This window comes from Micropterus salmoides, unplaced genomic scaffold (assembly GCF_014851395.1).
Source record: "Micropterus salmoides isolate LMB-PRFRI ecotype aquatic unplaced genomic scaffold, ASM1485139v1 Ms_hic_scaffold_12, whole genome shotgun sequence".
NCBI classification, from domain to species: domain Eukaryota; kingdom Metazoa; phylum Chordata; class Actinopteri; order Centrarchiformes; family Centrarchidae; genus Micropterus; species Micropterus salmoides.
Genome location: NW_024040263.1, coordinates 15,111,902 through 15,136,974, shown reverse-complemented (window position 1 = coordinate 15,136,974; position 25,073 = coordinate 15,111,902). Strand labels below are relative to the sequence as shown.

The window sequence follows — 25,073 nt, the reverse complement described above, 5'->3', positions numbered from 1 at the left end:
CCCTACATTCCAACTTCACAAAACCCTACAAAGCTACACCCCAAATCTCAGCATCCATAACCACTGAAATACCTAGAATTGCCCCATATAAGGAGGGCATATTTGTAGTTCTTCTGCTCAGCCTTGGAGACCACAGAGGAGAGAGGAAAAAAATCCCAGAGGAAATGGATGGGGGTTGGAGGGCCTTGGCAGAATCAGGCCAAACCAAACGTTATGTGCTGATCCCTCCAGTCCTCACATCAAAGACAGCAGGGAGCTCAGCTCAGCTCGCTCTGCATTCCACTGCTCCAGACTGGGGATTATGCGTTTTGGCCCGGGACATTCAGGCTGTAATTACAGCTTTTCAACTGTTGTTTTCCCACCAGACCTTGAGACACTGTGGGGACAGGAATGGTCGTCCACGTAGGGGGGCCAGACCACTGCCAAAGACTAAACAGGATTGCAGTAAATGCCTGGTGTGAAGACTATATTATGCATTGATATATGGGCTAACAACATAACTGCGACCTGCTTTTTTGTGGTTTGATTGGTGCTAAAAGGAAGGATTCTGGCAAAATTCCCACAGTGGGACCATCTGCGATCATCTGTGTTGTTAACGCGTAAACACCTAATGGCATAATGTTGAAAGGTGTTAAATGAGATTAAATCATTTCCCCCAACTCGTGATGATGTAGCCAGCATGTGAAAAAAAACTCTTTCTTTAATAGCTACATCCTCTGCTGCATAACCACTAGATAGGAAGATAGAAAAACAGTGGTGTGGGTGTGATCATGCAAACTGTAGACACTAATGTGCACTGTTTCTCAACTGCAGTGGTTACAATAAAACCCATTTCAGACCAATTTAACTATGAGCGCCTTTGTGGTGAGTTGAAAATAAATGCTGCATTCTCACTCAATGCACTGGCTATTGCACAGAAAAAAAGGGCACTGAATAGAGAAAAAAAAGGTAAGGAGAAAACCATGTGAGGTGAGATTGCATTTTAAAAGGGATTAGCAAAGGAGAGAAAGAGATGTCTTGCCTTAGAGAAGAAATAAGAGGGCATCTGAGGGTCAAACAGACACAACAGAGACAGTTGGAAAAAGTTGTAAAAGGAAACAGAGTTTTAACACAGGACACAGGTTAATAGGAAAAGAAGCACAGATGAGAGGAAAGGATCATTTTCTGAACAGGGCTCCGGACACAATTGGTTAGCACTTAATCATGATTCATACCTCAAGCCATTCTTGTTCATTTTATTCTAACATGACATTCCCATTACATTGAATTTTTACTCAAGCGCACATTCTGTTAACAACTAAATGCCTTCAAGCTAAATGATTTTGTAATTCATTACCAAACCCCAATTTAGCTGCACTTGTAATTCCCCCAGGTCTTGCTCACCATTCTACTTCATTATATTATACTGTATTCTTTTCTATTCGGATCAACTACATGACATCTTGTGCTATCCACTCTAACTTCTCACTCGCACTTTTAGCTTCGTCACCATTATGATACTAGCTGCTTTTTGGTTTATTTTGTAAACTATTTTTGTGCTGCATGACGTGCCCTCTCTTTGTCTCTCCCGTTCTGTTAAATCCTCTACCGTCTTTCCACATCCTAAAAGATGAATGTCCTGTCCTGTCCAGGTCTGTCTTGTACCCCCTCACTGCTCTCAGTATTTCTCTCACTTTACTGTAAATTAACGTTGAAAAATCATTGTTGCACTTCTCACCTTTATCCTACAGTTTTTATTCAGGCTCAGCCAGACACACCAAACTCTTCTACATCATTCCCTGTTCTTCTTAACCCCACTATCTACCAAAACCAGTCCTATTCTAACAGTGAACATGCTTTATGCTTTTCTGTGCTGGCAGTGCAACATCCGGGCTTCACACTACGTGTCACTGCTGTTCTTCTAAGAATTACTGACCTCCACAACGTTTCCTCCAAAAACGTGTGAAAAGCAGGCTGCTACAGCTAAACCGAAGAAATAATGCACTGCCATGTACAGCATGTAGTGACTACTACATAACACGCTCGCTAATGTACAGTGAGAAGGAAATAAAGGCCTGGCCCACTTGCTTCATAAACAAAACATCTGTCAGGATGTAAAGACTGTAGTAGTGTTTGTAGTACCATTTATTCCACAATGTCTTGTGTTATTCTACAGTACCTTTGTAGTCTATGCTATCCTACAGATCCCTATGCTAATCTACCACGGTATATACTTCCCCCTTCTGTAGTATGCTAACCTCCCATCTGTTGTCCAATCCCAGCCCTTTGCCCACAAATGTGTCTTAATATTATATCACGTCCTAATATTTGCTATCCTAAAGTGGCCTATACTATCATAGTGCTCCTTCATCTTCGCTTCTCTTCCCTTGGGCAACAGTATATTGTGTTTGCTTAGTGCTGTGCTTCCCTGTCCTTGCTGTCCCATACTCCCATGTTCTTCCATCCCCTTTTTCTTACCCGTGACTTCTCTTCCAGCTTGGTCATCATGATAATGTTGGCTGTGTGCTGCTCCCAGACCATCCTCCAGAAGTCCCCGAAGGTCTCTGGGAGGGATCCTTGAGTGGCGATATAGGCATTCTGACGGCGGTAGCCATCAATATAGTTGGCGTTGATGTAGTCACTGCCTGGGACACCTGCAAAATGAGGAAAAAGTGGAAGTTAGGGAGGTCGAAGGAAAGCAAATGGAAAGAGATGTGTGCGAGGTGAGGAGGAGAATGGATTGTGACGGATTGAGGTGGGAGAGAAAGGAGAGAATAAACAGAGGGGAGCAGGTGGGTGAAATAGATGCCACTGGCGTTCATGTCTATCCACTGCATCATATGTATGATGAATGGCTTTAGGCCTTCTGCACTGATCACTCAGCAACACTCAATGTAATTTTCTTTGCAGATGAACCTGATTCTTATTCTGATTTATGGTGAAATAATCTATATGGATTATTTAAAGTCTACTGAAAGCATGAAAGCAGGTTTATGTCCCAGTAATAAAGGGTGTGATTCATATGAGGTCATGGCCGGGAGATTAATGTTTTCACAGGGCCAAGCATCCTTTGGTGTTGGATTGTTCAGCCGTCTTGTTTTATAATACAAGCTAAGACGATCACGGGCCTAATCTGAGTATACTCTGGATGTGTCGCTTTGAATGGCAATATGACTGTAAGGCCGTCTCTGTGTAAGACTCGGCTGACACCGCTTGTCCTGGAAGGGATTGTGTGTATGTGTGTCTGTGTGTGATGTGAGAGACCGTCTGTGTGTGTTTGATTTAGGATCAGTCCTGCTCATCTGGGGCCTAATACCATAATCCCAAAAATCACTGAGTCATAGCTCAAACATGCACACACACACACACACCAAAACACCAAAGTACACACACAGACATACACACAGACGTGCACACGTGCATTCAGCCGTGACCCGATTCTGCCGAAGTGGGACACAAAACTCCTTTTGAGTCGTCTGATGGTAGTTTACATCTAAAAAGATAGAAGTCAATGAGCAAACAGTAGAAACCAGACAAGAAAGAAACTCTGATTCTATTCCTGCAGCTTAGTTTATAAACACAACTTAGTTCCATACAGTCACAAAACCCCAAGCCACCATCACATACACACAGTGGGGAAACACGCATTTAAATGACTGGGCAGGAGTACCGGGTGCTTACACAACTTATTTTAAATGGGATGGGGACAGGCAGTAAGAAGAGCTTCGAACATATGTTTATCAACCTCAGTCTTTCAAAGACAGCTTGGCTAAACGCTTTGATGTGCCACAACTTTATTGCAAGGGACTAGAGCAAAAGACACACACACTTCCAGTCACTTGGTGGCTACACTGGCTTGGCAGAGAGTGTGAGTTCATGAGCATGTGTGGAGGAGCCGGGGTGCTAAAGTACATATCTATGCTTGTGCACATCCTGGGCATGTGTTTTGAATCTATAGTAGAGTATGTATGTGTGCATGTGTGTGTGTGTGTGTGTGTGTATGTGTGTGTGTGTGTGTGTGTGTGTGTTTGTGTGTTTGGACATACTCAAGAGTATACGTGTTTTCTAAGCTGAAAGAATGCCAGGCAGCCAGGGCTCCAGGACAGGCGTGGGTGGAAGGGCTGCTCACACATGCTCTGCCCAGATAAGGCTCATCTGTTTGGGCTTGGCCTCCCACTGCCTCCCTCTCTCCACAGTGGAGCTGCCAGTTTCTCTGCCTCAGGTCTTTCCCAGCTGAGGTGGGTGAGTGCGCTTCAGAACGCACACTGAGAACAGGACTGAGACTATTTTTCTACTTATTTTAGACCATTTATCAAATCCAGTGAAATGGGCGCAGCATGGTAATATATCAGTAAATAGGCTATAAATAAAGTGTGTATCTAATTTATCTCCATAAACATTAAAATGTTCAAGTGAGAGACCATATCAATCGTATGATGTGGTAACACAGTGGGTATAGACACAGCAGTTTGTCTGAATCCTGAAATAATGGCTCTTTGAATGTGTTGTGTGGGAATTGGCAATGAAATGTACTATGTACTATTAAAATCCCTCATGGATAGAAGCTCTCAGATTCATACAATCTAAAACAAACATGTATGTACTTTACTTGTGACGATTCTCGTTGACATAATCTCGTTATGACTCCCTTTCTTTTATTCCCAATCTTAACCATCACAACAACATGCCCAATCTAAAAACCTAACCCGAACTGAACCCTGAAACCAAACCATAAACCTGAGACAGCCCTTTAAAGAAGTGAGGAACCAAAATGCCCTCACTTCCTAAAAATGTCCTCACAAAGATATACATACAAGAGTGCAGAGACACACACACCCATATATGCACACAAACACACTGGCGGTGTGTCTTACCCTCAATGCTGGAGAGTATAACCCGGGAGTGATCATAGGCAATGACGTTAGCGTAGCGGTTCTTTGGTTTGTTGACCTCCAAGTTGGAGTTCTCCCATGTGAACTGCTGACCGGGGTCGATGGACTACAAGATGCAAAAGACAGTCATTTTTTTTACTTAGATTAAAATGTTCATATTGATCAATCAGAGCTCACTTTCCAAAGAAACTGAGAATAAATAAGTTTGAACCCCTTTCGAACCCCTGCATGTACTGTCTGACTCTACAGTAACATCATGCATACGCTATAAACATTACCACTTTAAATTTAGTGTTGGCAAGGATATGCCAATCTGCCTATAAATGCAGAATATGGCATCTATAAAAGCAAGAACTGGACAATTCTATAAACTTGAGCTTACAAGCATTGTCCAGTGTTGCTGCAGCAGAACCACACCATTAAAAACCAAGTATATACTGAAAATTAACAAGGTATTATGGAACTTGGACGAGAATGTCAGCAAACAGGATATCCTCTTTCAAGAAACAACAGCGATGTAGGGGCTTTCTGCTTTAGACAAAAAAAAAAGCTACTACAGAAAGATGATAAAAATGCAATAAATTCCTCTGGGAGAGAAAGGATGGTTGTGTTAGACCAACACATAAAGTTCCTGGAGGGTAATTACAGTGTAACCATTGCTGTTAGCTGGGAGAGGCAGACATGAGGTCATTACGGGGCTGTCAATGGAGAGGGACGAAAGAGGAGAGAGCCAAAGCAATTTAGCAATTCTGAATATTATACGACACATAATTATGGTTTGGTTGGGGAACAAATGGACGGGAGTGGTACTGGATGAGTGCATGTACGTATGTGTGTGTATGTGTGCGCCTATGTGTGTTTGAGACTGGTTTCCGCGAGTTGCCCAACATCATGTGTGTCTGATTATTACACCGCAATCATTTCTGGCCTCTCTCTCTCTCTCTCCCTCAATCCCTCCTCCATCCATCGCTCTTGTTCCCTCGTTAGGGGTTCAGCACTGAACAAAGCACACAGTCATGCAGAGAGAATGTGAGGCTCAACAGAGTGGTTCCAACTCACACCACAATTACATACGACTTCTCCCTCACTGTCTCTACCACCCTTCTTTATCCTCTCTCTCGACGCTTTTCTCCCTCAAACATCCTTGCTCTGTTTTTCTACTCTTTGCATAATGTGTCCTTGTCGTCCTCTATATACATATCTCTGTCACACACAATTTGTATCTCTCTTGTGGTATCCAATTAGAGCCTTATGTCTCCTTCTTCACCCAGAGGCCGTTGGTCTAAACTGATTTTTTTTTTTTTTGCAAGAAAAAGAAAAACATTTTTAGTCCTTTAATAGCTCTCTGTGGAGCTCATTGTAATGCTAGCACAATTTGCTGCACAGCCTGCATGTTGGGAAATATTTCTACTGATGTGTTTTTTTTCTTATTTAGTGCCACAGTTCAACACACCAAGTTCAGGCACATTGTTATCTCCGAGAAGATGCCTTTTTGTTCCAGATTAACTGTGTTGCAATTTGGACGAAAACTAATCAGCTTGCTTCCTGTATCTCTTGGTGAGTTTGCTCTCTGTCGCTGCCTCTTTATTAGTATCTCTGTTTCTACTTCTTTCTCCACAAGAGAATAGAAATGAGGGCTCGATAAACATCTGGCTGTAAGCAAACTCTCTTTGAGCTTGCAATTTCAATTTCCCCCTTATATTTGTATAGATAACAACAAGACAGTAGAGAGAGGAAAATGCGCTTTATCTTGTACTGTTCTGTGAAGACGAATCAAAATGCAACTTCACTGCAGAGACTAAGTGAGGCCCAATCTACAGCGCTCACCACTGAAATTGAATCTGAGCAAAGAAATGACGAGTCAACGATAAATATGTGTGTGACTGCATCAAAACCAGATGAATTTCCCAAGTTAAAGATTTTCAGGGATAGATAATCAGCATTCCTACCTCGTACTCTTGAGAGAACTTGAGATTGTCGTTTGCCTTGAGGCGCTCAGTGTGATCTGCCAGCTCGGAGATGGGGACGGGCGGGTGACTTGCCATGCCTGCCGAGCACAGAAATCAAAAAAGAGGCCATTTGATACATGTACAACTGAACTCTTTTGGAGGAAAATGTTAAGAGTAAGGATTCTCAGAGGAGGTGTTGTTTAGTGTCCGTAGTCAGTGGAGGAAGCAAATGGAAGTGTTTTTATTGTTAAATGACCATTTTCTCTCCAGACAGACAGAAAGAACAATGTGCGTGTTGTGGAAGTTACTGAGGCACAGCAACATGTCCTCAGAGTATATGCACACTGCTGGTGAATAAGACACAGGCAGTTAAAAATTTAGTTTTTTGGGGGAAGGGGGAATTTTTATAGATGTATTCCAGAGACATTTTGATGAAATGTAGTTCAAGCAGCTTCGTCCTATATGGGATGGAAGGTTAGTTAGCATGAATATGGGGAAGAGAAAGAAAGAAAGAAAGAAAGAAAGAAAGAAAGACAGCAGAAAGAAGAGATCTATGGTGGACTAAGATCAACTAACTTGACAAACGGCGATAACCACGGTACACTGATACACGATAGGCTGAAAAGGGAAAGAACATAACAGTTAATCTTGTCTGTGAAGATTCTCAGTCATCCAGGTCATAGTTCTCCAAGGAAGGCTAAATCAAGGGCAACTGGACTTGGTTGAAGGTACCTGAAGACGTTTCGCCTCTCATCCTAAAGGCTTCTTGAAACCTCTCGGATAAGAGGCGAAGCATCTTCAAGTATGTTCAACCAAGTCTAGTTGCCCTTGATTTAACCTTCCTTGGACACAGTTAATCTTATAAATACAACAAAGACTTTGAAAATCACTCATCAAACCACACGTGGTGTTTGTGCTTGTGTGTGTACAGCTGTGTCTACTTTACCTGGAGTCTGGAAGTTGATTCTGCGTAGCTCCACAGGGTCAGTGGGATGGTGGGACGACATGGCTTTGCTGCAGGGGAAACTGCCCTTCCTGCCTTCGGCCTCTGCCCTTTTCCTGGAATAACAGATCAACACACAGCGTTTACCTGATGAACTGAACCTTTTACTGCATGAAAAAAAGGCTGAATGAGGGGAAATGTGGGGATTAGTAAACGTACGCATAGCTGCAATTCTGGGGATTTTGTGTTTGAATAAATAGACCAGAGTGAGCCACATAAAATTTCTCCTTGGACATTTACAGGGATAGCTGTAATTTTCAGGAAATTTCTGTTTCAAATTCTACCAGAGCTTTGGTTGACTGCTGGTTTAGTGCTTTTTATATGTTAATGACGGGGTCATTGGCTGGGAAGGAGATGGGTGTCTGCTTTTTCACACTGACTGTGGCTGAGACTGCCAGGCTTATCTATGTAATCTATTTTCACATTTTCTTTCCTTCTTTTAGTTAAAATCATTGGCATGAACAAACTTTGCAGTGCAGTCTCAATATTTACAATTGTATAACTTCCAGCTTACAATTGATCCAGTACACTGTAGATTACTATGCAATCAAAGCAACATCAAGTGAATCCTGACACTAATGGGATCCATTATCCAAAGCATTCTTTGCAAAGGCTTTCTAAAGAAAACACCCCTGTAGGACAGAGGAAATGGTAATAGGTGGTGTTTGTTTACCTGTCAGGTTTGCTGGATCCAAACAGGGAGAAGAGCAGATAAAAAAAACAAAACAGACAAGGATGAATAACATTAGTGTCCAATCAAAAAACATCAGGGACAACAGGGCTGAACTTGAACTTCATCATTAAAACTAGTTTAGTTGTTAAAAAGAACCTCCTACAGACACAAACATAAGCCTGATCCCATACACACCACATACACATCATCTCACAGTGCACCCTCTAACTGTGACATCTTCTATATAACAAAAAAGTGGAAATATGTTGCAAAATGCAAATTGGCCACAAGTGAGACTTTAATGGCTGTGGATCACCACAGGTTACACTCCAGGGCTTATGAACATATTATTACAACCAAGGTTAATACTTTTGCAATGCCACAATCAGTCACAGCAATTTATTATGTGCATTAACATAGCTCTAGCCAGAAGAACAGATGATTATTATGAATAATGCTAGTGGGTGATAATGTTATCATCCCCTATCTGGTTTGTTGGCTAACTTCCTGTATATAGAGTTTAAGAACAGATTACAGAAAAAACAGCGTTGAGAACTTGTGTTTCATAAATAATAATCTTCTATTATGACTACTTCATGTAGCCCTATCAATTCTTTCTGACATTACAGTAGACTGGGGACACTGAGAAGGGGGCGCATAGTGTCAGACTTTGACACACATATTTTGAGTTGAATAGAGAGAGGAGAAACAAGCCAAATTGGAAATGAAAACAAGTTAATCCCTATTGAGTATCTGTTGCCCCTCTGTGAAGATGTAAGCTGCCTTTATAATTATTTTTCTTTACCTCATATTCACCAAAACGCTTAATCTTTCACCCTGTCTCTTCATGATTTCCTTCTCCCTTCTCTCACCAATCCAATACTTGATTAAACCATTTAAAAATCTTCCTAGCTCCATCACGTTGCCCTTACCTCTTGAAGAGGAGAATGGCGATGACGATGCAGACAATGAAGATGACAGCCAGCACAGGCCCCACCACCCACAATAGACCCTCTTCCTCATCTACGATCGGCTGAGGATCCACATCCGATGAGGTCACGGGGTCAGAATAGGGACTAGTGGCGTACATAGTCTGGAGGACAAAGTGGTTTTAGTGCATTTTAGCATATAAATTAGACAAAACTGCATTTAGATGGTGTGTGTGTGTGGGTGTTTGTGTTTTTACTCACATTCTCAGAGAGGTCTAGCAGTGCAAGCACAAAGAAAACATACTCCTGTCCGTTCTGCAGTGGACGGTTGCGGAAGTCACCATAGTTTCGCCCATCACCTAGTGTGAACTCTAGGGGTAGGGTTTTAAAGTGAGCAGTGACATAGGCCTTAGGATCTGACTGGCCAGCCTGTCTGCGGATGCGGAGGGCACGACTGACACTGGTCCTGTTGATCTCTTTCAGGAGCTGAAAGGGAAGAAAACAGAGGACAGGTAGACAGGGACAAAGAGGGGAGAGGGAGGCGGAGATGATGGAGGGGGAAATTAAACAAAGGCAGCAATGGGTTTGACAGAAAAGATGAGAAAAATATTAAAAATGGGGGAACAACAGCATCAACTGATTATATTTTTCATCTAATATATGCCAAGTTCAAACATAGTGCAACATGAAAGGCCATCAATCACACTGCAAATCAACAATTTACTTTCTCTGATACAGTAAGAGCAATCTAGTCATTCTTTGAAATTGTAAAATTATTTTCCCACAAACACATTTGCTTAATATTTAGAGATTGTATTCCTGGGTTTCCTGAGAAAACGCTTTGGAAAAGAACGGCAGTTTTGGCAATTTCATCCCACACAAAAACCCATCAGCGAAGGAACAATGGGCTGTATAAAGCATCATCACCCACAAGCACAAATGTCTCCATCATCAACTAAATTGCTAACGTATTTATCCACTGAGACTGTGGACACATAAAAGCTCTATTGAAACTAATCTCACACACATGAATGTGCTTTCAGAACAGTGTGATGAGGTGATGAAGTCTTTAGAAAAAGGCAGGAAGTGGAATAAGATGGGAAATGCTAGGTGAAAGTAATGCTTGGATTGAACAGGCAGTAGATGACAAGGTTGTCTACCTTCTCATAACAAGATACAAATAGTCTGATACAACAGAGGTGAAAAAATCCCTGCCAGTAAACTCAGCAACTATTCTTTGTTTATGTGACTTGAGAATTCAATTCAATTCAGTTTAAAAGTAGTTTATTCTGCCCTCAAGTGCCAAACAAAAGTGCACATAGACAATTAATTTACGCACATAAAAAAATATCTAAAAATTAAAATGACAATGTTAAGTTGAAATACATAAGGATTAATGGCCGTGGCCAGTCTATAGCTGGCCAACAATATACTATATAACATTGCAACTGCATTTATCAGTCTATATACGAGGTAAAGACTGAAAAGCCATTTCTGGTACTGTGGCTGTTCACAAGTCTTTGGATTTAAGTAATCAAAGAGTGCATTTGAGATTCAATATTAATCTGTATCTCATATTTAATAGTAATCACCATTGCCCTGATCACCATCATCATCATTCCCCTCAAGATCAGTAGTACATCATAATAAGCTCTTTATTATGGCCATTATTTAGCTATTTATTGGTATAATATCCTGTCTGCTGCATGTCTCACCTCATCCAGGTTCATCTGGTCAGGCTCCTCCCAGGGATTCAGGAACTTCCCTCCTCTCTGCTTCTTCAGTGGCACCACCACCACATAGTAACCCCTGAAATACAGCATATACTGAGCTTAGTTTTAAGGAATTATACCATAGACTATGGCTTTTTTTTAATATTTCAGTAACTGAAGAAACATCAGTGCTCTGATATTTAAAGGAATAGTTTGACATTTGGTCATATACAGTTATTTCCTTTTTTGTCGAGTCAGATAAGAAGATTGAACCCGCGTCTCATGTCTGTACCATGAATGTGAAGTTACATCAAGCACCAAGTTAACTTAGCATAAAGACTGGGGGAAACAGCTAACCTAGGTCTGTTCAAAATTAACAAAATCTGCTCACTAATTAACATAGCCCATCACTTTTGTTTAGTTAGTTTAGTCCAGTTGTTTAATTATTGTTTTTAAGAGGTGCTTGTAGGCATAGTTTGATCTTTAGAGAGTGTCAGGCTAGCAGTTTCAAATGCTAAACTAACCGGCGGTAGTTTCGTATTTACCGTACACACATGAGGGTGGTCTCAATCCTAACTCTCAGCACAAATATGTGAATAAGTGAATATGGATATTTGCTAAAATGTTTAACTATTCCTTTAGTGTTCTGCTTTAAAATAACTACGTAGTATTGTAATATTAAAACAGAATATTTCTGCAGCAGCAGCTGTGACACCATACTCTAAATCTAAGAAGTGTGCTTGTTTTTGACACAGAGGGCCATGTCTGATGCCATCTGTGAAACAAAAACAAGAATATCACTGGAGTAGGGGAAGTTTTCAGAAGCGGTCAGACTGTATGCACCCGTTGAGTAATGAGGGCACTGACACCAAAATTATCCATGGGTCCTCAATAGATGACTCACTCCAGTACTCCAAGTTTACACTTTAGCATACACTACTATGGTGAGTGATACAGTAGAAAGTTTATTTATGTCAAATATGAGAAAATGAGAATTTGTTTCGTCTCTAAAGCTGAAAAAGCAAGCAAGATAAAATGATATGTTCCTAAATCTAGCAATTTGGTATTTAGAGAATTGATTGATGTAGAAGTGTCCAAATAACTAATCACAATTGTAGTAAAGTAGTAAATAATTTAAACAGCCAGCTGATTATAGTTTGTATAACTATCCTGAATCCAAGCACCTACTGTAAAAGTAGAGACAAAGAGAAAAATGCTGTTTGGGACTATAAAAAAACAACCTCCAAACGCTTCTAATGTGATAGAGACACACAGCAGGAAAAAGGCTATGAGAACATGTGAGTAGCACTGTTATGATTCAGGTTGTGCTTCAAGGCTAAAGGACTGCTTTCACTTGGTATCTTTATTTGTTCTTGGTTACAAAAAGCAGATGAGATTATCAGCTTTGTGCTTTCATTTGGCCTCTTGTAGGAGTTTCTCAGACTTGCTTTGCTGCCAACTGAGAGAAATCCCTCCTGATAGACCAGTAAATGAAAAGCAGCAGCAGGAGGAAGAAGAGGAATTAACTCACAGGGTCTATAGAACAATTCATTTGTAAACAACCTAATTGGACAGGTTACTATTAAAACTACTTACATTTAGAGATTACAATAAACCATGTTTTTACTCTCCTTAACCTATCCATAATCACTACCTGACTTTGGCTGTGGTCTGCACAGTTGGAAGCTGCACAGTCACCATGCCGTCTGCGTTGGTCTTTCCCACCACCATGGGCTTGGTTTTTAGGATGTCAGGGGCGGTGGTGGCGGTGACACGGTGTTGCAGACCCCCTGCGCTGTTGGCCCGGTTGGTTAGCAGAAAGGAGTACTGGGTGTCTGGCTCCAAGCCAGTGATCAGCTTCTGAGTCTGCTTCCCGTCTACTTCCACAGACTGGCCTTTTCCATACAAGATCTGGACACACGGTAGGTCACATAGTTTCAGAGTTAGATTGCATACGACACAGGGTAAAACACACAATGCAGCACATATTGTCAGTTCTCAAATAGTGCCTGATGCCTTTATTTACCTCAACAGAAAGAACCAGGTGTTTAATTCACAGAGGATAGTATTTTTTTAATTTCTTCTGTTTTATTGGTATATTTGATTAGTACAAAGTCTCTGTGTTTTTGCCTGTTGTTAATATTCTGTTGTTGGTGCAAACTACACACTTCCTCTATCTATTTTACATTAAAAGTCTTCCAGCAGCTCAAGGCTTTATCAATTATGAAACAGGAAGTTGAAATTCATTAAAAGCAACCTAACACAGAGAAAAACAAGCAATGAATTTACAGTTTTCCCCAAAATGTATTCAGCCTTTGATTATTTGTACACTACCTGAGACCTGACCTGAGACCTGACCATGATAAAATGCAAATTTACTCACAGTGAATGGCTGGGCAGGGTTCTTGTCTCGGATCTCCCAGGACAGCAGAACAGAGTTCTTCATGGCAGCCTTTACTCTGAAGTTGGTGGCAAAAACTAAGGGAAAAGAAAAATAAAACAAAAAAGAACATGAATATGATTCCAGTATCTGTTAACCTCTCTATTGAACCAAACGTAAGGGCCTTACCTGTGTATCACTCTCTAGTACCAGTCTCAAGCTAGCTATCTGCTCTGATCAACACACAGTGAGTTTGACTGGACAGGGATACTCGCCCAACACCCAAGACTCTTACCTTGATTTGGGAAAAGGACGTTGGGTCTAAGACTACAGTGACAAGACAACGAAAAAGGACACTTAGGATGTTGTCACCAGATGTTGTGTGTCTGAGTGTGTGTGTGTGCATGTGGGACTTAGTGTGCACAACAAATGCACAAATGTTCTGTTAGGAAGCGTGTGTTGCATCCTGAGCGATGGAGATGGGTTGTTAGAAAGTGAGTTAGTCCTACCTTGGTCTAGCCGCTGAGTCCTAAACTGGACACTGGGGCTGTAAGGCCCAGGGCCGACAGCTGTGAATGCGCACAACCTGACATCATACACAGTATCGGCACTCAGGCCCTCCAACAAAACACTCGACCCTGGAGCGGGCAGCACAACTTCTGAGGCGTTCCCTCGACTGTTTATATCCTTATACAGCACTGAGTACTTCACAATTTTCCCATTTTGCTCAATTAGTGGAACTGATTTCCACATCAGCTGGAGGGAGGTGGCGGAAGCTTCCTCTAAGATAATATTTTCTGGGTATCCACTTGGGACGTCTTCCGGAGTTGTCACTTCCTTTACAGCCTCCTCTCCGTAGCCCATTTTGTTACGGGCAGAGAGTCTGAACACATAGTTAGCTCCCTTGTGGATGTCCTGGGCGGTGTAGCGGTTCTCCTTGGAGGGGAACTCCACTACCGTAAAGGGAAGAACGTCGATGCGGCCAAAGGTGAGGCGGTACCCCAGGAGCGGGGTGGGTGGGTTAGGAAGTGGGTACCACTGAAGCAAAGCAGTACCTGAATCAGTGGCACTCACCATCAGTTTGGGCTTCTCAGGCACTAGAAAGAGGGAAATAGCGAGTGTAGGAGAGAGAGAGAATGATCAAAAGATAATTAGAGGATAATTGCGAAGCACATTATTCATGGCCTCAAGCAAAATTGCAAAATATGATTAATACAGCACCAAATGACTTCTTACTGGCAAAGCAAGGTGTGACAGAGAGAGACATAAACCAATTTAATGATTTAATAGCCTCTAATGATCATTAGTGATGCTTTAGTCTCAAAGATCATTACTAGTTGTGTGTGTGCTTATGTCTTTCTGTATGTTTGTGTATGAGTCTATGTAGACACACTTACGTGGAAGGGCGCTACAGACAGAAACAGGTTTGCTGCGAGCGCCATCACCCTTGGCGGTGTAAGCCCCCACTGATACAGAGTAGGAAGTGTCTGCCTTCAGGTCTCCAAGAACCACCTCCTGCAGAACAACAAAAAGCACCGTCAGCTGCAAAGCAAAGGCAAGTCCTTTTGTGTGCCCTCAGGACACTGAGCAGGGAATTCAATTGAATAAAAAGTCTGTGTCAACCTGTTCAAAAGTGGTCAAAAAAGGTACAGCGACCAAAGGTACAATTCTGAGCTTTTTGTCTGACAGCATACCACTTCAGTTAGTTACTCGGCTACTTTCTACACTAACAATACTTTTCTGAGGCCAGAAAGTACATTTTGAAGTTATTTTTCCTTCTTTCATTTGTCACCTAGCTGCTGCTTTTGGAAAATGTGCAGTTGATATCGTTTGCTATCACCTCAACAAAACTATATCAAATTACCTCAACAGAGCTCAAAATGTGGTTCAAGGTCCTTTATTAAAAATCCTGGGGAAAACAGAAGGCTGAAATGAAAAAGGGATGTCCTGCTGGGTTTTAAGCCCTCACACTGGTCATTGGAGATTTTAAAGCTACAATCTCATAAATATGACTCATCTACTCCCTGTCCTTTGTTGTTATTACCATTAAATAAAAGGCTTAAAGAAGGATGTTACTCACATATTCAGCTGATTCATCATTTTCCCACTGAACGTTAGAACAGTAGAGAAAAGAGAAAAAGAGAGAAAAATCCTTAATATTTGGGATATAATCAAAAAGCTTTCACTGCCAATGTAATAATGTTCAAGATAAAAAAATGAAGCCTGGTAGACATAAGCCAAAGCAGCGATCATGTAAAGGACAGATTCTGTTAATTTTAAAGTAATAGTTCAACATTTGGGAAATACGCTTATTCCCTGCCTTTCCAAGAGTTAAGAGATAAGAAGATGGATACCACTCTCATGTCTATGTGTTAAAATATGAAGCCACTGCCTGCAGCTAGTTAGCTTTAGCTTAGCATAAACACTCTAAAAATGGATTAAACCAACAAAATATAACGTGTTGATTTTTGAGCTTTAGAGGTGCTGATAGGCAGATTTTGTTACCTTAGGACAAAATCAGGCAAATGGTTTCCCCCTTTTTGGAGTCTTTATCCTAATTTAAGCTAGTAGTTTCATTTAACGTGCAGATATGACAGCGTAATTGATCTTCACATCTGTCTCTCTGAAAGAAGGCAAATAATATATGTCTCAAAATATCTAAACAAACTTAAGGAAGGTTTTAGCTTAATATGTTCGTATATTTGGCATTATTCATAATATTTTTAATACACTCAGTTGTTAGACAGGAAATTAATAGAAGCTGTGACAGATTGCTATATTTAGTGTTGTGCAGACAAGGAATAAGAAAAAATCTGGCAAAAAGTTTATTTTATCTACATTAATAGATGGCCACATGCTGGCTCTCTCATCTATAAAATAGGTAAACCAATGTGTTGGGGGAGCTCATAAGTTCTTCATCAGATCCTGGCTCAGGTCATTGGTTCATAAGGTCTTAGAGAGTATATGTTAACGTTACCTGAGAGTCCTCTATGAGGATGTCCTTCACGAAGGGCTGACCCTGAGGTTCTCCGTAGTTCATCCTCACATAGTGGACTTGGTAGCCTCGGATCTGACCGTGCTGCCGTTCGGGCGCCGGTGCTCGCCATTTCACCCTAACAGCCGAGGCGTTCACAGTCTCTGCCTCCACCCCTCGCGGAGGACCACTTGGAACTAAAAAATGCATTTTGGGATAGAGGTCAAGGGTCACAGATGATGGACACTCAAACCTCTAAAGTAAAGGCCTTCACTTTAGTGAAACAAGTTTATTTTCTAATTAAAAATAGATTGGTTTCAGGGGCAGATAAAAAAAAAATACCCAAAAGCTGAAAAATTAAAAAAATGCAACCCTCCAAAAAGTCTAAAACTGCACTGATGTCAGGGAAAAAAGTCAAAATAGTAAAAAATGAGAGTGCTTGAGGAAAAACATGGTGGAAAAAAGCAGTGGAGGATAAGAAGCAAATGTAGAGAAAGATAAGAATGGCAGATAGAAAAGGATTTGTTGCCACGGGCAGATAAACAGTGGCAGGCAGTCAAAGAGAAAATACTGTTATCAAGAAAAACCTCTCTCGTGCAGCCAAGAACTACACTTCTTCCAAAAATACAAAAGTCAAAACAAAACAAAACAAAAAAGACTCAAAGGGAAAAACTCCAGCCACCTCTTGCTATCTGACTGACTGACGCATAAGCACTCTGAAGAAAGCTGAAGTCAGAAAACTTCATAGCGAAGAAATTTGGAGTATGGGATATCAAGCATGAATATTGCAGAAAATATTACAAATTACCCAAGTCACAATAAAATGCATCAATTAAAGTTAGCTTAAAGATGTTCAAATAATTGTCTATGAACTGGAGAGGAGTTGGAAGGGCAGTAGGTGAGTGAGAAAAGGTGGAAAGGTGTGGAAAGGCCAAGGTACAGCTACAGCCAAATAAAAGTGTTTGTTCTGGTATTGTTAGTAGACAATATAGTGGCAAATCCCAGCCATCCCTTTTCCCAAAAAAGAGGGGATTTTAGAAGACAGGGTAGAGTGTGGAAAAAAGATGCTGGTAAAAAAAGAGGATACAAACGGCTGCTGGAGAAAAAAGGGTTGCTGTTGACAAGAGAAAGCAGTGGTGAGGGAGAGGCAGGAGGAGATATCCGGAAGTTGGAAGTTTCTGGTGGTTATGGAGGAATAAAGGAGAGGTTCTGACAGTGGTTCTTAAATGCATCATCCGTTTAGATTGCAGCTCGAAAACTTGTTAGTTTAAGGTGCTTTGAGCTCATTAGTGCTATGTTAGTGAGGTAGCCATTGTTAGTGGGGCGGACCATCCTAAGACAGGCAGAGGGGTTTGTTTGGGAACATACCATCTTCCTCGGTGCGGATAAGCAGCTGTAAACTTTCTGGTCCATCCCCAGCTTCCGTCTGCGCTCGTACTGTTATGCCGTACTCAGTCCATTTCTCTAGGTTTTCCAGGAGATACGGAGAACTTTCCGGAGGAATTCCATCAATTCTTTTAGACATCTTGTTGCCCTCAGTAGTGGAGTACTGGATGGAGTATCCTGTAATGATGCCATTCTGAAACTCCAGAGGAGGTGGAGCCCAACTTACCAGGACGCTGGTAGAACTAGGACTGGTGCATGTGATGTCCTGAGGAGGTGCTGAAGGAACTGATTGGCCAGTTTTCGAGGAAGCACAGTAGGTGTTGTTTGGGTAAATGTTATTTGGTTGTGTGTGCATGTTGTCATTGGTGGGGAGAGAGGTGAGGTAATGAGGTTTGCCGTGAAGGAACGGGGATGAAATTGAGCAGATGAGAGACAGAGAACAAAAGACAAAGAAACATAAAATGAAAACAAAACACTGGAGAACAGAAGCTCTTACGAAAAATGACCCTGTGACTAGAAAGCAAGATGGCTGAACAAAGATACTGAATGATGGGTGTCAACTTCTGTTTGGTAGAAATGTTTGATTAATGAAAACAAGTGAATGGCTCTTGAAAAGAGATGCGACACAAAAACGCTGACTAGAGTTTTAACACACAGACATACCTGCCCACAACTTACTTGTCCTTACAGCCTACCCAAGCCTCTGTGATCCATGATGGTGTTCTCATCTCTATCTAGCAACCTTTGGCTTCTTACCTTGTTTTTACTGATTCTCTTACAGACCTCAGATTGGTGTCCAACAAATTAAGTATTGTTACTTTGCTGTCAATTATCCATAAGCTGTTTGGCACTATATTTGATGAAATACCATGGACTGAGTTAAGTTCTGAGAATCATAAATTAGCTATTTAATGATACATTTGTTGAAATATCAAATCTGAGGTCAGTTAATGTCTGGATTCATGACGGCCCCTTTGTGACAATGCAAAAGGAAAACAGCCAAATGTCTCAATCACATACAAATGTATGATGGCATTTCTTGAATTTGTGGTTCAACTTTTGTCTCAGTTCTCATTTTTGCATTGTCATAATTTAAACGTTTCTCTCTCATGCACACACACACACACACACACACACACACACACCATACTCACTCACACACACACACACGGCAGTTTTTGTGGTTGGACCTACGCGTCTGTGGCGTGTCGATGGACACCTCGTTGGTATACGCCCCAATTCCATGCTTGCTCTTGGCAGCCAGTTGGAAGGTGTAGGTGGAGAAAGGCTTCAGGTTATTTAACAGGTACGAGGTGGTAGGCTCAAAGCTCACTTTCTTCTGAAAGGACATGAAGACAACGGGACAGCGGAAGACGTCAGGTTGTGAGAAAAAGAAAAGAAAAAAGGCTGTATTTACTATTTCACAGGGTCTTCAAAAAGAGCATCCTTTAAATTCCCTATATAGAGTTAACTTCTGATTTTGAGATCAATTGATCTTGTGTTTGCCCACCCATCCCTCTATTCACACACCTGTTCTTTAATCTTATCATCCATCCAACCATCCATTAATGTATTAGTCTTGCAAAACAGTCCTCTCAGCTACCAATCCATCTGTCTCTCCCTCTTATCTTACCTCCTCTGTGTCATCAGCTCGTCGGTAGACCAGTTCATATCCTGTGATCTGGTTGTCGGGACCACCCTGGGGTGGGGCTACCCAGGACAACAAGATACTGGTCTCAGACTTGGCCTCCCCCTTAAATTCTGAAGGTTGGGATGGAACTATAGAGTTGAGGAAAACAGGATTAGTTTAACCACGTTAAGATATTTTATTTTATTTTTGAAGATAATAAGAGCATTTGTTTTCAGTAGCATCTATAGCAAGCAAAGCCTGACATCCCTCTCTTGCTTCCTGTCTCTTACCTCCAGTCTTTGCTATAATCTGCAGGTCCTGGGACAAGGGTCCGTCTCCTACAGATGTGAAGGCCAGCACTCTGATGTAATAAGTCTTGTTGGGAGTCAAACCCTGGATGGTGATGAAATTGGCGCTGCGCACCATCTGCTTCTCCCACTGCACAAAACAAGTACACAAAACACAATGCATGACTGCAAGTAGACACACAGATGAACACTCATGTAATTAGACACATGCAGACTAGTTATCAGTCTATTTGTGATTAATAAAAGTAAACGAAAACAAGCAAATGCAGGTACACACCTGGTTGACTGGCAGAGTGTTGTCCGAGGTGTAGTAGACTCTGTAGCCCACCACCTGTCCGTTAGGTTCCTCTGGTTCATCCCAGTGGATAATTGCTGTTGTCGTGCTCAGCATTCGACCTCTGACCTGCACGGCAGACAGGAATAACTTCAGCCCTGGGATAAAATGTACTGTACACTGGAGCAGGTTTTAGTCAGAATAACAGGCAGCTAATAATACTGCATAACAACCAAGCTTGAGGTAAAGTTATTCTATGAGAACCAATAACAACAGATTGAAATTGCAGCTAAGAATTTAAGTCAACTTGTTTTTCATACAGGATCAAAATAGCTTATTCCAAATGATAGATGCAATATGACTGTGAAAATGGCATTTTTTGAATTTGCTCAATTCAGTGAAACCCTGACCTGTCGAGGGGGCGAGGAGGGGGCTTGCTCGGCTGTCCGAGCCTCCACCACCTCGCTGGAGGGGCCCTGGCCAATGGTGTTAACGGCTGCTACCCGAAAGTCATAGTGGGAGTATGGGCTGAGGCCACCCACACTGTAGCGCGTTGTGGCGATGCCATCAATCTCTTTGTAGGGGTCCTCTGACCCTTTGGCACGGTGCTGGAGGAAGCAGGACAGGAAGAGGCAAGAGAGAATATGAATAAGAGAGAAAGAATATGCTGATTTAAAGACAAATTTATACAGAGAAAACTCTACGTATAGCTCTATCTACATATATGTGTACATACAAACACACAATATATATCAATACACAATAATAACCACCAGATTTATAGAGATACTACAGGTAGGTGTAGGTGTCCTGCTTTTTGTGAATGGAGTACTGAATCATTGCTTCAGTGCAGCAGTTTCTGTTTCATTCTTAACATTTCAATTCATTAGTCCTCATGGTCAGAGAATACTCATAAAACAGAACATCAGATTTCATTTGAGCAATTTGAGGTGATTTTATGACTATCAGGAGAGACAATGCACATATTCTTTTGCAGCCCTACTTACTGATTTAGGCAGTTAATAACGGTTTATGTCCATATAAAACTCTACAGCAGCTCTTAAGATCTGTGTGCACATGCAATAGCTCTGTTACACACCTGTATGATATAGTAGGAGACAGGCTCAGGGTTGCCAGAGTCCCAGGTGAGTGTAATGCTTGTTGCAGTTCTCTCTGTCACCACAGGGATACCAGGAGCCTTTGGCAAAGCTGAGACACAAAAGAGAGAGAGAGATCTTACACACTATCCCTTTATAGTTAAGAAATCATCTGATAGACTCAGTATCCTAGAACTATACAATGGAATGAAAAAAAAAAAAAAAAAAAAATATAAACTTAATTGGACTAAACAAATATAATTAGTTTGTTAAAAGTTCTTATCACTTCAAGGATTTATATAGACCATATTTAATCAATATTATGTGTAATTTTCACATACTTTAATACAATGAAACATATTACAATAATACATATGTACATACAAACTGTACAAACTTTACTTCTTATCTCATATATCTTTTATGCTGTAAATTTTCTTTTTAGTGTACTACACTCATTCCAAGTGAAGAAGGCCATGCTGTGGTTTTGTCCTCCTAAAAATACTCTTTTAAATAAAGTCAGAAGCAAAGTCTCACCAGGGGCAAGGTCAAACCATCACTTCCCCCTCTTAATCACATGCTCTTTTCTCCTCACCCATAAGCCTCCTCATATAGAGGCTAATAAACCTACCTTTCACAATAATCTGTGCCACCGCCTCAATCACACCAAGCGTTGACATAGCGACACACGTGTAATTGTTGGACTGACGTACGTCAGTCAGTTCCAGGACGTTGCGCCCGATGGGCATGTCATCCTCGGGCGTCAGGTCCTCTGCTCCCAGCATCCACTTCACATACGGCATAGGGGAGCCTACTGCCACACAGGTGATGTTGACGTTGCCCCCTGGCATGATCTCGCTGTCCGCTGGGGGGATGGAGAAGCGAGGGGGGACACGACGCACTGGACCAGATAGCAATGAAAGCGTGAAGAGTAGAGAGGTGATTAGAAATTCATCTCTGAGTTGTTCACTAAAGTGCAGAACAGTGAACGACAACCAGGGTCTATACACTATATAGTATGATCATCATTTTGGTTGTTGTTCCGTGTACTCTGAAATTATGTTTTATGGCATTCAAAGAAGACTGCAAGCATTCAGACAGTCTTGTACATCACCACTATCCGCATGTGAAATCAAAATGTTTTATTCATGCTGTTTTTAGGTGTGTTCCATTAAATATTTTATGAAGTAAAACACAAAAGATACTCACACACACACACACACACACACACACACACAAAAACTTCACAGCAAACACACATGCACTTACAGGGAATAAAAGAGGGAAAAAAAGGAAGCAAGGTACAGTATATCTCTAAAGAGTAAACTGTACAGGCAGGTTTAAACCTTCAGTACTGCACATAAAACAGCCGAGACACACAAACACAAATAGCAGTTTAATGGAAGAAAAGAAAATACTGGGGAGAGACTCAAAAGAGACACACAGTACTGTACCAACCTTCTCGCAGCTCTGCAGAGGGAGGTACGACAGAGCACGGCGGGAGGAGGAGAGAAAGGAGAGGAAAACAGAAAATATCAGAGAAGAGACAGGAGACACAGAGAGAAAACAAGTTAGACAAAGGAGCATGGCAAGGTGACAACAGACAGAGAGGGGAGTCAAAGAGAAAAAGGAAGAAAGAAAGAAAAAAAAAGAGGATAGTAAGGAGAGAAAACAGAGGCCATAGATGGCCAGTGTGCTGGTGAAAGCCTTCCTGTTGAAGGCAGCCTCCACTGTTGGCTGTCTCCATAGACCGCCTGTCAAACACTCACTGAGCAGCACTGCAAGATTTTACTGGCCCTGCAAGCACTGTTAGACGCACATCACTGACTCTGTGCTGTTTGTGTGTGTCTGTGTGTGGGTGCATATGTGTTTATATAGTTTTAGTGTAGGACATAGGTGTGTGTTTATGTGTGTGCATTTGGTCGTGCGTGTGTGTTTGTTCCGTATCCCTGGGAGCGATGTAGGAGTCAGAAAAGCACGTTACGCTGTTTAAAGCCTTTATTTATTTATATATTTTTTTGGGCGAGCAGACAACAGAGCAAAAGGCCACGGGAATAAAAATGTCTCCAAGATTTCAAACGTTTGGCGGGTATGTGTGTGGATCTGTGCGTGTTGAATAAGACAGTGCCTGAGGAGGTGAGATGCCTGTCAGATTTGGGGGAGAAACACAAGTCTTAACCAGACAATGATTTGGTTTTTCTCTGAGGTCTAAAGGCTAAGAAGGGAGGGCAGAGAGATTAATAGCCTGAGTGAAACATTCAGCCTTAACTGATGTAAAGGAACTCTCGTTTTAAAACCCATTCTGTTTTATGGCTCTACAGCAAAGAATTCTAAAACACAGCAAGTTTCATAGCACCACATCACATTAATATGATAAACGCACATTCCTAGCAGAAGCTGTCTATGTTAAAAAGAAACCCAAAAAACGTATGAATATCTTCTAGGAATAGATGTCCCAATCTACACATCCATTATAAACGTGATCCTTAAATCTAAGTGCTCTAATTGGACTCTGGTTCTCACAGGAGAGGCTGTTTTTTTTGCCCCAATCTTACCTCTAACATAGAGGTTCGCTGGGGTGGAATAGCGTGTCCCATCACTGTTGGTCGCAACGCATTCATACTTCCCCTGGTCTGACTCCTCACTCATCTCTATCTGGAGAGCACCTAGATGGATGGAGAGATGGACAGGAGAAGTAGAAGACAGGAGAGGAGAGAGAGTCACACAGAAAGATAGTGAGGAAGAAAGAACAATTACACAAATGTGGAAGACGTCAGATAATTGGGTATTTTCTATAAATACATCAACATAGAAATGGTAAGAACTGCATAAACAGTAAATGAATAAAAGAGAGTTTTCAGCGAAAACAAGCTGAGATCTGTATGAAGAACACAAGGCTACAAAGGGAGCCAAATCTATAGGGAGAAATCAACACGTTTCTACCACTGTCAGCAAAAAATTTGCCCAAAACAAGGGTCAGCTTCCTGATTTAGAAATGGGAAGGAAACAAAAACAAACAAAAAAAAGCACTTATACAAAGCCTACAAAAAACGGAGAATGTTGTCTTCATGCAAGGCAGAAACAAATCAACCAAAATGCGGAGAAATCCAGTCACAAATGCAGTATTTTGAAAATTCTTTGCTGAAAATTAAGATGTAGTTACATTAGGGAGCATATCATTTTTCAGTCTTCAAGGATAAAATGTTACAAAGATGCTGCCATGGCAATAAGATATCCCCCCCCCCCCAACCCTTTCAGATCCACCAATGGGATCAGGAGTGTGATGTCATTTTAAAACACACCCAATAAGGAGGTAAAAATCATCAACCGACCTCCATCAAGGCCAACAGATTTAAAAAAAAAGGAACGACATACGCAAAGCCTTGGGAAGGGACCGATGCTTTCTCGCTCCCTGAAAATAGAAAAACTGTCAAAAAAGTCAACCAGAAGTTCTTTAAAGATGGTGTGGTAAGGCAAAAAAGCGCCCATAAAAACTTTATCAAAAAAGTGGTTGTTTGGGGCTTTTTATCAGCGATGACAAAGAAAGTAAGAGGGAAGGAATGGTAAAAAACCATGAAGAAATGTGTGTGCCTGTTTGTGTGTGTGAGCACACTAACGTCTGCAAGTGTGTCTGAGTCTTTGCCATCTGGACTTTTCAGGCTGAGCGAATAACAGCTGGGAGGGAAAACAAAACTGGGACGTTTGATTGGGCAAATATAGACAAGGTAGAAAGGGGAGAGGCTGGGTCAAGCTTAGGTCAAGACCCAAAAAAAAGTTTTAAAAAAAGAAGAAAAAGAAATAATATCCGCTCACAAAAACAATTACAATGCAAACAAACAGAGGTAAAAGTGATGCTGTGTCACCTCAACTAAGCAACAAAGAAATAA

At 41.4% G+C, this 25,073-nt stretch overlaps 1 protein-coding gene across 11 annotated transcripts in view; it reads right to left on the bottom strand.

The window, feature by feature from the left end:
* Nucleotides 1-25,073, bottom strand: part of LOC119899130 (receptor-type tyrosine-protein phosphatase delta-like) — a 142,855-nt gene that overhangs the window by 13,707 nt on the left and 104,075 nt on the right. For 3 of the 11 annotated variants that reach the window (XM_038713559.1, XM_038713560.1, XM_038713561.1), the window contains 25 exons: nucleotides 23,742-23,852; nucleotides 22,645-22,656; nucleotides 21,818-22,087; nucleotides 21,189-21,298; nucleotides 20,500-20,697; nucleotides 20,093-20,218; nucleotides 19,798-19,945; nucleotides 19,511-19,656; nucleotides 19,072-19,216; nucleotides 17,860-18,162; nucleotides 16,495-16,688; nucleotides 15,598-15,624; nucleotides 14,915-15,032; nucleotides 14,027-14,614; nucleotides 13,521-13,615; nucleotides 12,792-13,048; nucleotides 11,141-11,234; nucleotides 9,687-9,911; nucleotides 9,429-9,589; nucleotides 8,497-8,508; nucleotides 7,767-7,879; nucleotides 7,397-7,438; nucleotides 6,821-6,918; nucleotides 4,854-4,977; nucleotides 2,458-2,633 (listed from right to left, as the gene is read on the bottom strand). In XM_038713559.1, coding sequence (XP_038569487.1) covers nucleotides 2,458-2,633; nucleotides 4,854-4,977; nucleotides 6,821-6,918; nucleotides 7,397-7,438; nucleotides 7,767-7,879; nucleotides 8,497-8,508; nucleotides 9,429-9,589; nucleotides 9,687-9,911; nucleotides 11,141-11,234; nucleotides 12,792-13,048; nucleotides 13,521-13,615; nucleotides 14,027-14,614; nucleotides 14,915-15,032; nucleotides 15,598-15,624; nucleotides 16,495-16,688; nucleotides 17,860-18,162; nucleotides 19,072-19,216; nucleotides 19,511-19,656; nucleotides 19,798-19,945; nucleotides 20,093-20,218; nucleotides 20,500-20,697; nucleotides 21,189-21,298; nucleotides 21,818-22,087; nucleotides 22,645-22,656; nucleotides 23,742-23,852 — 3,893 coding nt within the window. The remainder of the gene's footprint in view (nucleotides 1-2,457; nucleotides 2,634-4,853; nucleotides 4,978-6,820; nucleotides 6,919-7,396; nucleotides 7,439-7,766; nucleotides 7,880-8,496; nucleotides 8,509-9,428; nucleotides 9,590-9,686; nucleotides 9,912-11,140; nucleotides 11,235-12,791; nucleotides 13,049-13,520; nucleotides 13,616-14,026; nucleotides 14,615-14,914; nucleotides 15,033-15,597; nucleotides 15,625-16,494; nucleotides 16,689-17,859; nucleotides 18,163-19,071; nucleotides 19,217-19,510; nucleotides 19,657-19,797; nucleotides 19,946-20,092; nucleotides 20,219-20,499; nucleotides 20,698-21,188; nucleotides 21,299-21,817; nucleotides 22,088-22,644; nucleotides 22,657-23,741; nucleotides 23,853-25,073) is intronic. The other 8 variants (XM_038713562.1, XM_038713563.1, XM_038713566.1 and 5 more) reach the window with 6 other exon arrangements.